The following is a 12,282-nucleotide window of genomic DNA, read 5'->3' as shown; positions in this document are numbered from 1 at the left end:
GACAATTACCAATAGTGTCCAGTGTCTTTAATCAACTTTGGCCAGTGGACTTTGTCTCCGTTTTACCTCTGAGAAATACAATACTACAAGGACTTTTCACTTTTAAAACATCAGCTGTTCACAAGCAAAATTATTTTATTAAACATAGGGGAATTCCTTATACCTTTGAACAATTGCTTCTCATTCCTACATGTACCAAGTACAACAGTCTGCATTTTAAATACTTCATCCCGCAATATGCATTTTTAGTTACATCAATGTCAAACTTACTATCTGATAGCTATTTTATAGATAATGAAATACAAAATAATGTTTTTATTTATTTTTGCAAGAGGGAACCAACATGGTATTGACACAATCAGCATAAATTGTATTCTTGAAAAGCAGGGTTTATAATTTAGATACTATACTATAGCAAAGTTTTGAAGACTGCATTCATTTTGATTCATGTTCAAATGCATTTGTTTTCCAATTCTTGCATTCAGAAGGGGAAAAAACAGGCTCCTGAGATGAAGAGATTGTTTTTTTAGTCCATTTTTTTAACCTCTATTTTCTTTATTTATTATTGAAATCTATACAGACACTCTGAAATATTGTCTTCGATGTAAACAATTTTTTTTAATACTTTGCAAACAGTGCTTTCCTTTTGACAGTTAATTGTTTCTGATTGGTGCAGATAGTTCAATTTTGTTATGACTGTTGGCTCATTGTTTTGATTGGAGAGGCCCTTGTTCAGAGGCCCTTGGCATGCGTAGTGTATTTGGTATCACTAAACTCACAGGGATTCTTGAACACACTGTAGCTGCAGCCCACAGCCATAGGCCTTATTAATGAAAACTGTTCGGATATTATTTTGTACAAAAATAAAAACCCAAGGTGCATTTATACAGCATTGAATCATTTACAAAAATACTCTCAGGAAGCTTTAAATGAAAAATCAAAAAGCATCAATAATTACAAATTACTTACTGCATTGTTACTATAAATCTAAAATGTTTCTTTGGTTTTGGGATGCGTAAATCCACTAACCCTCTTGGTCAAGACACACGTCATACAATCAACCTTTAGGTCTAATTACGTCATTAAATTGTAGAAGTTACTTTTTTTATTTTTTATTAATGAAAACAGTTTCATGTTTTTGTCAGGCATTTTGTTTGGTGCTTATTTTGATGTGCTGATTTAGTATGGTCATTAAGTAATTCACATAACATAACACAGAGACTTAAGTGGCAAGTGATATAGCAGGGGGTGGAGGTTTATCGTGTACATCTCTAAAACATCTCCTGTTACTCTAAAATTGTCTTCTTAATTTGTTTCCCCCAATCAATCATTTTAAATAGAAACTACATGTTACATAATAGTTACTCAAAATATAACAACAAATGTCTAATTACAAAAGTAGGGCAAGTAGATGTGTGCCTTTGATGATACAAGCCAAGAGTTTGGCACATAATCCAGAATTTGAGTCTAAAGCAACAGGCCAAATTAAGCTATTGGGTCATTACAGATTAGTTAGAAAAATGTAGGTTGTGTAACAAGCAATGCAAGCCAATTTGACCATTCTGAAAACTTCTGATTATTGTACTCATGCTTTGTTTTTTATTCAAATCTACGATAGCCCTTTATTAACCAAATGTTATCTTTCTCATGACATAATGTAATATTTCTCCAATCACGACTTTACTAGATTGAAAACTTTTGAACTAGTTAAAGCCATGTCCAATCTAGATTTAACTAGCTTAAAACCATTGCTATACAAGTTTTTTGAACTATACTTAAAGCCATGTGGTGTCCAATCAAGACTTAACTGGCTTAAAACCATTGCTAATTAAGACTTCTGAACTAGTTAAAGCCATTTCCAATCTAGGTTTAATTAGCTGATTAACTAGTTAAAGTCATGTCCAATCATGATTTATCTAGCTTTATAAAGCCAATGCCCGATTAAGACTTTTAAACTAGTTAAAGCCATGTCCAATCAAGATTTAACTAGCTTAAAGCCATGTCTAGTATCAATAAAAGGTGGGGGAAACCAACTCATCATAAAACGTTTCCAACAGGTAGGGCAAATGGTTTTTTCTTTAAATTCAGCTATCTCCAAAGCAATTGTTATCAAACATTGCAATTTAACGGGGAACTTTGAGGTGAACTCTGTCATATCTTCTTCACTAGGCACTCGGAATTCATTGTCACTCCATGGAGGAGAAACTTTATAAACTGCTTTGATTTTTCTCCCCGTCTCCTTCCAATTGATACTGTTTTCAGTTGAGCTATTAAACTCTACCCAATCACGGGTAAAATCCCCAACCCTTGGCACAACCCCAGTTTCAGGGTCTACTGATGGACTCAGTTTGCAAGTTTGTATTGCAACTACGTTGTTTTCATCATTGGCGATCTTCTCCAGCCAGTCTTTGGAGTGTTTTGCATCTTGGATCAAGATAAGCCTAGATTGGAATCCCTCAGTATTGCAGTTATTCCATAGCCGTTGCATGTTTTCAAACTTGAACTTTCCTGTTGAAGAGACGACAAAAATAATGGAAGCATTTTTTAGCGTGACTGTAAAAACCAAGTGCACTATTCAATTCAAAGGTTTTTTGCCATTGACTGACAATACTCTAACGTCTGTATCTGTATACCCGTACAATGGGTTAACAAACTTCCCTTAATGGTGGTCAGAGATAAAGTGTATTGGGTTCTTAAACATGTGGAACAAAACACAAAAGGGACCTACGGCTTAGATCCCATCCAAGCAGTAATTGTTAGGTGTCTTGCTAATAAAGAACATGTCTATCTGTACCTGGACTCATAGTGTCCTGGTCAGAAACACAACAGCTTGAGTCCAGCCTGCCAAACCGATTGGTTGGCTGCAAGTAACCAGTAATGGTTTTATACAGTACTCACACTCGGGAGATCAAAGTCCTTAGGTATCAATGATGGACTTGGTGCTTGGATACTAGTGTCCTTTAATAATAATAATAATAACAACTAGTTCTTATAGCGCATTTTACAAGAACCGTATCAATATGTTTTACATTAGTACCCTGGTCATTATTAGGCCAATAACATTTCTTTAATCTTTCTCAGCTCCCGAGGAGTATACAGCCGTGCGCTCAGAAGGCTATTTCGAACACAGTATGAACCTCTACCCTCACAGGTACCAATTTATACCCCTGGGTGAAGAGAGTAAAGTATCTTGCTCAAGGACACAAGTGTCACGACCGGGATTCGAACCCATACTCCTTTGACTTAACCACCAGAACTTGAGTTCCATGCTCTTAATCGCTCTGCCACAACTTTTAGTTCTTTTAGTTCTCAGATACTCAAGGGCTACTTTGTCACCTTTGTTTACTTGGCTGACTTGGTAGTTGCTTAAAGTACTTGCCACAAACACCGTTTTTTTACCCAGAAAGTTTTTTCATTGAATTGAAATGAATTGAATTGAATTGAATTGAATTGAATTGGATTGAATTGAATTGAACGGTTTATTCATCAGGTATACAAAAATACATGAAATTTACAATCCTATTGTACAGCAACATGTAAAATATTAAAATGTAAAATTGCACAAGTTATACCACAATACTACATAAAACAATAACATTAATGTAAGAAAAATCATAAAACCTAATGAAATAAAATCAAACTAACCTCCTGTCAACTCCCACTTGCCATCTCTATCTACATCACCACAGTAGAAAACCAAGTAGCTGTCATACCTCCGCTGACTAGTAGCAGGATTTGTCTGAGCAAAGAAGCCATTAAGCTTGCCCTCTAGGGTTTGGATTGAAAGCCCATCCACGAAGGATTCAATGCTACAAGGTATAGCATTACGATCACAGAAATCCATAATTGATCTCCGCAACTCGTTCAACTGTCTATATTTACATATAGAAAGAAAACATTAAAAGCTTACATATGAAGTGACAGCCAGTGACACAAAATATTCAACCAAAAGGCTGTGGAGAACCAGTGCTTTGATTTGGCTATTATTATTTTTGTTGTCATGGAAGAGCAGCCTGCAATAAAATGCCAGCAGTGTACTGCTGAGCTCTGAGGCCTTTCATTTTATTCCTTTGTGACCTCAGCAACAAATTCTTTCTCAGTCAGATATTTATTAGTAGTACTGTCTGTGTTTTAGTTATTAGCGATTGTCAATAGTTGTGAATCCATAACCTATAAATTTATTCTGATGTACTCTCTGAGTATTGGTTCCTTGCACAAAATGTCACACACAACTAATGTCTGACACTTTGCAATGTTGTGGTGCCTAAATAATGTGCTACACTGTAACACACAGGAACATTGACTCCCAAATGCCACAACAAAGATTATTGGGACGATATTGGGCGAAATTGGGCGAATTGGTCACAGGTCAAAATATTTTGGTTATTTTTATTTTACCCCAAATTCATCAACACAATTCCACCAAAGATGCAATAACTCCTCACAAGTGAGGTTACTCTTCTTCATTGCACTCAATACTTGGTATGAGATGATGACTTTAGAATAGTTGTTTAGTTTTTGTAATTCTTACCTATGGGACGTTGAAGGAGGCATGATGACACAAGCTGTACAAGTCCCTGGTAGGGACTTCCGGAGTGTATCTGTGGCTGCATAGAACATTCCCTCTACAAGAACCACTGTCAAAAAGCTTGCTGCAACTGCTGCTTTTTCGTCTTTATGCCATGGTTGATCTCCATCTGGAATCAACAGTGTAACTACACCAAGTAGGACAGTGGAGCCAAATGTATAGAAGGCGAGACAGTGCGCAAACTGAGCTTGTAAACGCATCCCCTTTGCTGCCATCATTTTCTCCATGCTAGCTTTTCCCTGCAAGGTTTTATGGGCCTTAGTGCACTCTGAGATTTTGTTGGAGAGTTTCCAGTACAAATGAATGGAATATGAATGGTAGCAAATCCAAAGCAAAAGTAGGAAAACAAAGATCATTATCCAGTACCATTCTTGATGGTAGATATCAAAAACTCCAGCATGAAAAAGAAAGACACTCTCAAACACAATGACTATTATTATGAACACCTTTTGCAAACATCCAGGTATACTCAGGAATACACAATTCAGTCTCTCATTGATGGATATGTTTCTAGAAAACAAATCAGAGAGAGGGTCCATAAACAGGCGGCCAGCGAAGCAAACCAATGCAGCATCGAAGAAAGGTACATCAACAGTAATGAAAAAAACACCTTGACAAAAAAGAACTGCAAACAAAATGAAAATGACGGAGGGGTTGCAAGGTACAAGTCTTACTGCTACAATAATGACAGCAAAGGAAACCAAAATCAAGCAGACAGCATATATGGAAAAAAGTGTCTTGTCCTCTGGCAAAATAACTAATAATCCAGTCACCGAGAAACCAACAAGCTCTAACACCTCAGCCCAAGTCACTGGACTTGGGGAGTATTTAATCAATCCAAGACGTCGCTGGATAAATGAAGAGACAGCTTTGATGATAATGCTTGCAACCAGCATCCATGTTATTGCAGTTTTCCAATCATTTTGGATGTCACTGATATCTACAAAAGACATCAGACCAAGAACACCGCTACACCATAAACGGATGCAGATAATGATGACATTGAAGAGATGTTTACCGGTACTGCTGTTGCTGTTTGATTTACAAAAGTAAATTAACCGAAGGAGACCAATCAGTATCAGCAATCCAATGCAAACAACAATACCAATGACTAATTGATCAATGCTGTAAGAAATCAACAGGCCACTCACGCCAACCAACAAGACAGATAAACTAAGGACAAAACTATCCACAGCATCAACCCAGTTCAGGCCACACTTTTTGCTGTCATTTTCCGCCATGGTTGAAACCATCTAACCTATAAATGCAGAAAGAAGAACAAAGGTTTAGAGAGAAACTTGGTTCTTTTACAGAGTAACATTAAATACAATATGTTAAGATAGATAGATAGATAGATAGATAGATAGATAGTTTATTTCTTTTTACATTCATGGCCAACGGCCAAATTACATTAAAAATCACAATACATATAAAAAGGTTTACATACAAAATAGTTACATACAAAAAATATACAGTAAGTTTATATAAAAAAAATAACGCCATTGGAGGCTATATTAAAATTTACAAAGAGATGTGAACAAACCACCATCAAAACACACACAAAAGTAAGTACTACCTAGTAAGTAAATTAACAAAATAAGGAATGGGACTATTTAAAATAAATAGATAGCTCTGGGTTCAATTTTGTAAAGGTAAAATGTGAAAATGTAGACTTTAGCAGAAACAGGTTGTGGTGAACTATTAATGAACAATTTACAATGCCCTCTTACAGTATACTAACTACTTTGCATAAAAGTAGTAACACTTTGTTTCATTCGAGGTAGTGCTTTTCACTGTTACGCACTACAATGCATACAAAGCTTAAGCCTAGAGTGTCATGGCCGATTAAGAGCATCAAATTCAAGTCATCAGAGTGCGGGTTTGAATCCCGGTAGTGATGCTTGTATCCTTGAGCAAGACACTTTACTATGATTGCTTCTCTTCACCCAGAGGTATAAATGGGTACCTGCGAGGGTAGAGGTTGATATTGTGAATGAAAAAGCCTATGGAGCGATATGTATGGTTGCCCAGGTTATATACTCCCAAGGGAGCTGAGAAACATTAAAAGGGATGTTATTGGCCCTATGACCAGGGCACTAATGTAAAGCGCATTGATACAGTTATTGTGAAATGCGCTATACAAGAGTTATTATTATTTATTATTCATAAAGCTTAAAACCCTTTTTTTCCCCCAAACTCATTTCAAACCAGAAAACTTTTCAGAAAACAAAAAAATATTGTGCATTAATCTCTCACAGCTTAAAAGTTCCATTGAGTTGATTATTCCCAAATGAACTGGCCAAAAATCCCCGATCATACAATCATGACTCAATTACAATATGAGTCATCTGCATGGGCATGCCTAACCACAGAAGCTACAAAACCCAAATGAGAATTGTTTCTCAATTTGTTGCACCTTCTCACAGGCCAGAAAACAAATTGAGTACTCCTATTGGTCTAATAACCGAACACAACATTTTCCATGACCAATCATGCAAAACTCTGCCAACTTGGTCGTATAATGCCAGGTTGGTCTTGCAGATTGATACACAAAATTCCAAGGGTATGACATAAGTTAAAGCTAGTACCCAGCCCCAGCTACTGGCTGGCATGCCTGTTGAAGCCATGCATAAAATAAGGTAAAATGAGGCATGATGTTTTTCCTTTTTTAGTCTCATTTCCAACTTTTTTTGCCCTTGAACATTTCTGAAAAACTGTGAAATGTATTTAAAAGTACCATGTGATAATGGTGGTCAGCCTTTGTACTAGATGAAATATTCCCACTTTGTCCAAGGACCAAATATCATGTCTGTAAAATGAAATACAGTTAAGTACTGCTGTTCAATAAATCAATTGTCTCAGTTCATAAAAACATTCTATGCACTGTCACGTTACAAGCAATCAGGTTCAGCAATACTTTTTGCAAGGTGGCCTACTCAAACGAAATCATACACAACTCAAATGACAGCATAGTCAAAAGACACCATTGTAGAATGACAGCATAGTCAAATGACAGCATAGTCAAATGACACCGTTGTCAATGACACCATAGTCAAATTACACAATAGTCAAATGTCAAATGACACCATAGTCAAAAGACATCATTGTCGAGTGACACCATTGTTGTCTATGACCAGGGCCATGGATGCAGTAAGCAGGCCTGGATTAATCTTAAAGAAACATATTTTATATTAAAAAAATGAATCTTACCTCCACTCAAATGTAATCGGCAACAGTTTGAGAATCTCAGTTGCAGAACATTTCTTTCTACCCTCATTGGCAGTCTTCCTTTCTGGTTGACAAAAATACTACACTGACTCTAGGCCACGTCTGTGTTTTGTTTATATAGCCCTCTAGTAGCTGGCAAATTTCTCATTTCTAGGGTAGGCTATGTGGCGGGATTTTCCCCATTACCTAACACAATGACACATTCAGTTAAAACCAAGCTGCTAATATTAGAAGTATTGCGAAATCAGACTGGGGGGGGGGGAGACCTACGTTGATTGGCTGTACATGTTGGACTACATACACCCTTAATTGAATTCACTCGTATCTTTCTTGCATAGTACTTGCTTGTCTCCTTTGTTGCATCTGATAAAGCAGTTGTCGCTGCAAAAGCTTTTGCAGTTTTGCTGTAACTAAGTGCCATTTCCTTGTTTTTTCGATCAGACTAACGCAGCTCTTCTTTATTATTACCTATAGTCAGAAGACAATCATACAATGGTGACTGCTCTGAGCTCTGACTTTCACACTAGGGTTAGGGTGAGTAGGGCGAGGAAAATACATTAAGAATGTCAGAACATACATGTAAGTACCTAGAAAAACATAGGTGTGTATCCCCATAAATGGTAAAACAAGTCAAATTTTACAAAATAAAATGCTGAGAAGCAGTCTATAAAGCTAACAAGTTTGAAGATTTGATAATGCTTCAAGACTGAGTGCATACAATTCAGCCACACAGCTCATTCATACGCAACAAATTTATAATATCCCTCTGATCAGAAGGGTCCATTTATAGTAAGGGTATGTACTTCTTATAAAGCCATTAGCAGGGCCAAAGCGCACAATTTTGTGTTGGTGTTCGTGTAAGTAGTGTCATGTTATGAACCCTCTGCCTACTAGGTATCAGCTGCCAAAGCCAAAAGTTTTTACTAAATGATTTTTCTTCCTAGCATAAACGAGCAGGATAACGCTGCACAAGAGGACGTTGAAATTAATGTATTTTGGCTGGCCACCATTATTTGTAAAAACATTGTGTTGTTATACATAGCTAGTTTATTGTGCTCTTAGGACTTGGGCCAGGGGCCTGTTATTGCAAAATCTGAATTTCTCATGTTTGGGGAAGTCCCTTTTAAGTCTGACAATACAACACTACAAGACAACATTAGCATGGCTTAAATGTAGTCTGCATAACACAGTAGCATAATGTATGAGTCACAAACAGACAGGGCAAGTGTAGTAAACTCTTAGAAATCAGTATCATTCTCATTTATAAATAGTACAATTTGAGATTGCTTTGAGATGGCATGCATGTTACAGAGCATTTTCATTTAAACAGCTGTTCACAGGCAAATTGTTTTTATTCATCATAGGGGAATTCCCTACGTTTGAATGATTGCGCCACATTCCTACTTGTATCAAGGCCAGCAGTCCAATTGTCTGCAGTCTGCATATTATCACCCACATGCTGTATTTGACACCAGTGGCCTCGCTTAAAAGTCGTAATCAGGTCAACTAAAAACTCAGATGTTGATAATAAAGCAGTTCATAATGCTGATTCATAGCAAAACTTGAAATACTGAAAGACTGCCAACATTTACACTAACAAAAAACATTTTCATTTTGAAACAGTTGCTTGAACCTGGGCCCAATTTCATAGAGCTGCTAAGCACAAAAATTTGCTTAGCATGAAATTTCTTTGTTGATGAAAACACAATTTCCAACCAAATTTTCAAGTGATTTTCAGGATAAGCAAACAACAGTTGAATACCAGTAACAAGCAATATCCAACAAATGGAAATTTGGTTGGTAATCCTGTTTTTATCAAGGAAGAAATTTCATGCTAAGCAATTGTTTGTGCTTAGCAGCTCTATGAAATTGGGCCCAGATTTGCAATAACCATATTTTTCCTTTTGATGGGGTTTAGGATAAGTCCCAGCCTTTAAACAAAAGCATTTGGTGCTCCATATGTGGTACAGTGTACCCCGTCCCGGACCCCTTGCTTTCTTTAATGTGTTCTTTGAATCCTCAGGAATTCTTAACAGGAATTTAGATGGGAGGTTAGTACAAGTGGAAAAGGGTGTGTTTAAATGTATGGGAACATTTTTGGGAGGGGGGGGGTGTGACACACCTTCTCTGCCGCATAAGGAGCATGGTATATGAGCATTAGACCATGCAACCTAGTTTACAAAAAGTGTGATCTTGAACATTCCAGTGTGTTCCATGGCAGGCAAGAAAGTACACCATTCCTATGAGAAATTGTTCATTTGGAGTCATAATTACCACATAAAATGATAAAAGTACAGCAGCACAAGTTTTAAGATGTGCCCCTTTCTTAATGTCAAATGAGTTGGCAAATATCGTCCAGTAAAGTTCGCAGAAAATGCAAGAAAAATGCAAGAAAATTCAACAAAACTGAACATGTACCAACTTATTATTTTAGTTTTGGAGACTTTGTTTCCCTTTATTACTTTGCTTAATAACATCATTGCTATATTTTTTTACAAATTTAAAACTCAACAAACAATTAATTAAAGTCACCTGGAAAATGTTTTGTTTTCTTTCAAACATAAGAGTATATGCTTACGAACAATAAAAAAAAAATTTTTGTAATTGTTTGTGACGATTTATATGTTTAAAAAATATATAAAGTTGTTTGGGGGGCTGACTCCGCCTACCCCTTTTGTGACGTCAATCGAGGCAGACTTTGCCTGCAATGCGTATAGTAAACACACGTGCAAATTACATGTACGTCCAAGTCGTGAGTTGGTACATTTCAAAAAGTGTTTTTCTGCATTCAGCAGCAATACACCTGGTCGGCATTGCCGAAAAAAAACCCACAAATTTGTTTTTGAAAAGTACAAACTCACGGCTTGGTCTGTACATGTACTTTGCAATTGTGTTTACTCTACGAATTACAGGCAAAGTCTGCCTCGATTGACGTCATGAACAGCGCCCTCTCGGGTCGTGGTCTACTCTTAAATTTGTAAATAGCATAAGAACTTATTTTTGTAAAACCTTAGTTAACTGTTTATTCACATTCCACTCATCAAAACACATATGTTAGTGGCAAAAGCTTTATTTTGAAAAAATACCACTTCCAGGTGACTTTAATACTTTTGCAAAGACATTGGCTCTCGTCGTGTATGCCTACAACCCACACTATGATTTTTCGATTTAGCCAACTACACAGGTATTGTCAACTGGGTATTGTAGCATTATATTTGTACTAAAAATACTGTAACCATACAATGCACAAAGTTTTAATATTGACAGGGTTACCAGAACGCATTCTTTAATCAGAAGAATTTCTGCGAAAATTTGTATGATGCTCAAAACAAAGTTGTATAAATAAGTTTTATTTAAGTGAAGTGGCCAACATAAGTGATTGTCTACGACCATCACCTACACTTTGTGTGACCCTAAACATGAAATAACTTGTAAAGTTAAGCTTAATGGACATCAATCATCAGACTCCTGAAACAACAGTTCAAAAATAAACACATAATGTTTCCACTGTTTTTAAATACTCGTTTTTGGACCCTTGTGATCAGACCATTTTAGATGATAATTTTCATGAACAATTTCTCATGTATTTTAAGATAACTGCAAACTTTTATCGATTAAATTTTCACAAACCTTTTATTGGGACAACAGCAGTGCACATCACACATTACATGAGTATGCAAAACAAAACATTTAACAACACACAATGTACTTTTGGCCTACCACTCGAAAGTTGTCTGCACAAGTAGGCCTATGTGAAACTTGCAGTTACAATTATTTAGTTGTCTTATATGGAAGAAGTGTTTGCTCTGAAAAGAAACACTGGTATGGTAGTGATTGATTTTCCTTGTATGTGATGGTAAAATTTTACCACCAATTTTCCACTCAAATATTAGCATTCAGTGTAAACAAAACCGGTCAAGTTGTAATATTTTTCCCATGTGGAATTGCTGGAGGAAATAATTCCCAGTTAGGTCTAGATGTTTCAACCAGTCTATACACCAGATCTTTTATGGGTTCCTAATGCTATGGCATGGGTTGTCCCTATTAGGGATTTCCTCCTGCATGTAAAACTGACATTTCTACATCATCTTCTCTAAACGTCTTCAGGCCTACATGTTAGAGTGCTAGTCACTTTTCAGGATCCCTTGATTTCATTCCCTGACAATAATAAATAACAATGTGGTCAAGATATCTCATGTAAGTGGAGACTCAGAATCCATCTGACTGTGTATCAAGTTTCCAGTAAGCTTTTCCATATTACACTCTTAGTCTTAAACAGCTACTTGAGCGGAATGTTATAACGGAAATGCTATTTATCTTGTTTACGATAATTTTTTTCACAATTTAAGTGTAATTTTGATGTGTACACTTCTGAAAAATCAGGCCCAAACAACAACGTTTTGAAAAAACTAAAAACACATCTGTCGTTGACGACACGTGTCAAAATGACAATGCTTTGGTGTCAT

General features: G+C 36.4%; 1 protein-coding gene across 1 annotated transcript; it reads right to left on the bottom strand.

Annotated features, from left to right (window-relative positions):
• Positions 1–110: 110 nt before the first annotated feature.
• LOC117304067 (transmembrane protein 168-like) lies at positions 111–4,830 on the bottom strand. Its single transcript, XM_033788562.1, has 3 exons — positions 4,532–4,830; positions 3,646–3,872; positions 111–2,508 (listed from the first exon to the last, which is right to left on the bottom strand). Exons 1-3 carry the CDS (start codon positions 4,813–4,815, stop codon positions 1,976–1,978), a joined length of 1,044 nt encoding a protein of 347 aa, XP_033644453.1. The 5' UTR covers positions 4,816–4,830; the 3' UTR covers positions 111–1,975.
• Between the last annotated feature and the right edge of the window lie 7,452 nt (positions 4,831–12,282).

Source organism: Asterias rubens, chromosome 2 (genome assembly GCF_902459465.1).
Source record: "Asterias rubens chromosome 2, eAstRub1.3, whole genome shotgun sequence".
In the NCBI taxonomy this organism is placed as follows: domain Eukaryota; kingdom Metazoa; phylum Echinodermata; class Asteroidea; order Forcipulatida; family Asteriidae; genus Asterias; species Asterias rubens.
This window is presented reverse-complemented; position numbering and strand designations above follow the sequence as displayed.

Bases quoted from the DNA above. Each gene is read 5' to 3' on its own strand.
- LOC117304067 (XM_033788562.1), bottom strand. From the start codon at position 4,815: ATGGAGAAAATGATGGCAGCAAAGGGGATGCGTTTACAAGCTCAGTTT. The intron at 3,873-4,531 runs GTAAGAATTACA...ATGTAAATATAG, and splicing joins CCTCCTTCAACGTCCCATAG to ACAGTTGAACGAGTTGCGGA. The intron at 2,509-3,645 runs GTTAGTTTGATT...TCTCTTCAACAG, and splicing joins CAAGTGGGAGTTGACAGGAG to GAAAGTTCAAGTTTGAAAAC.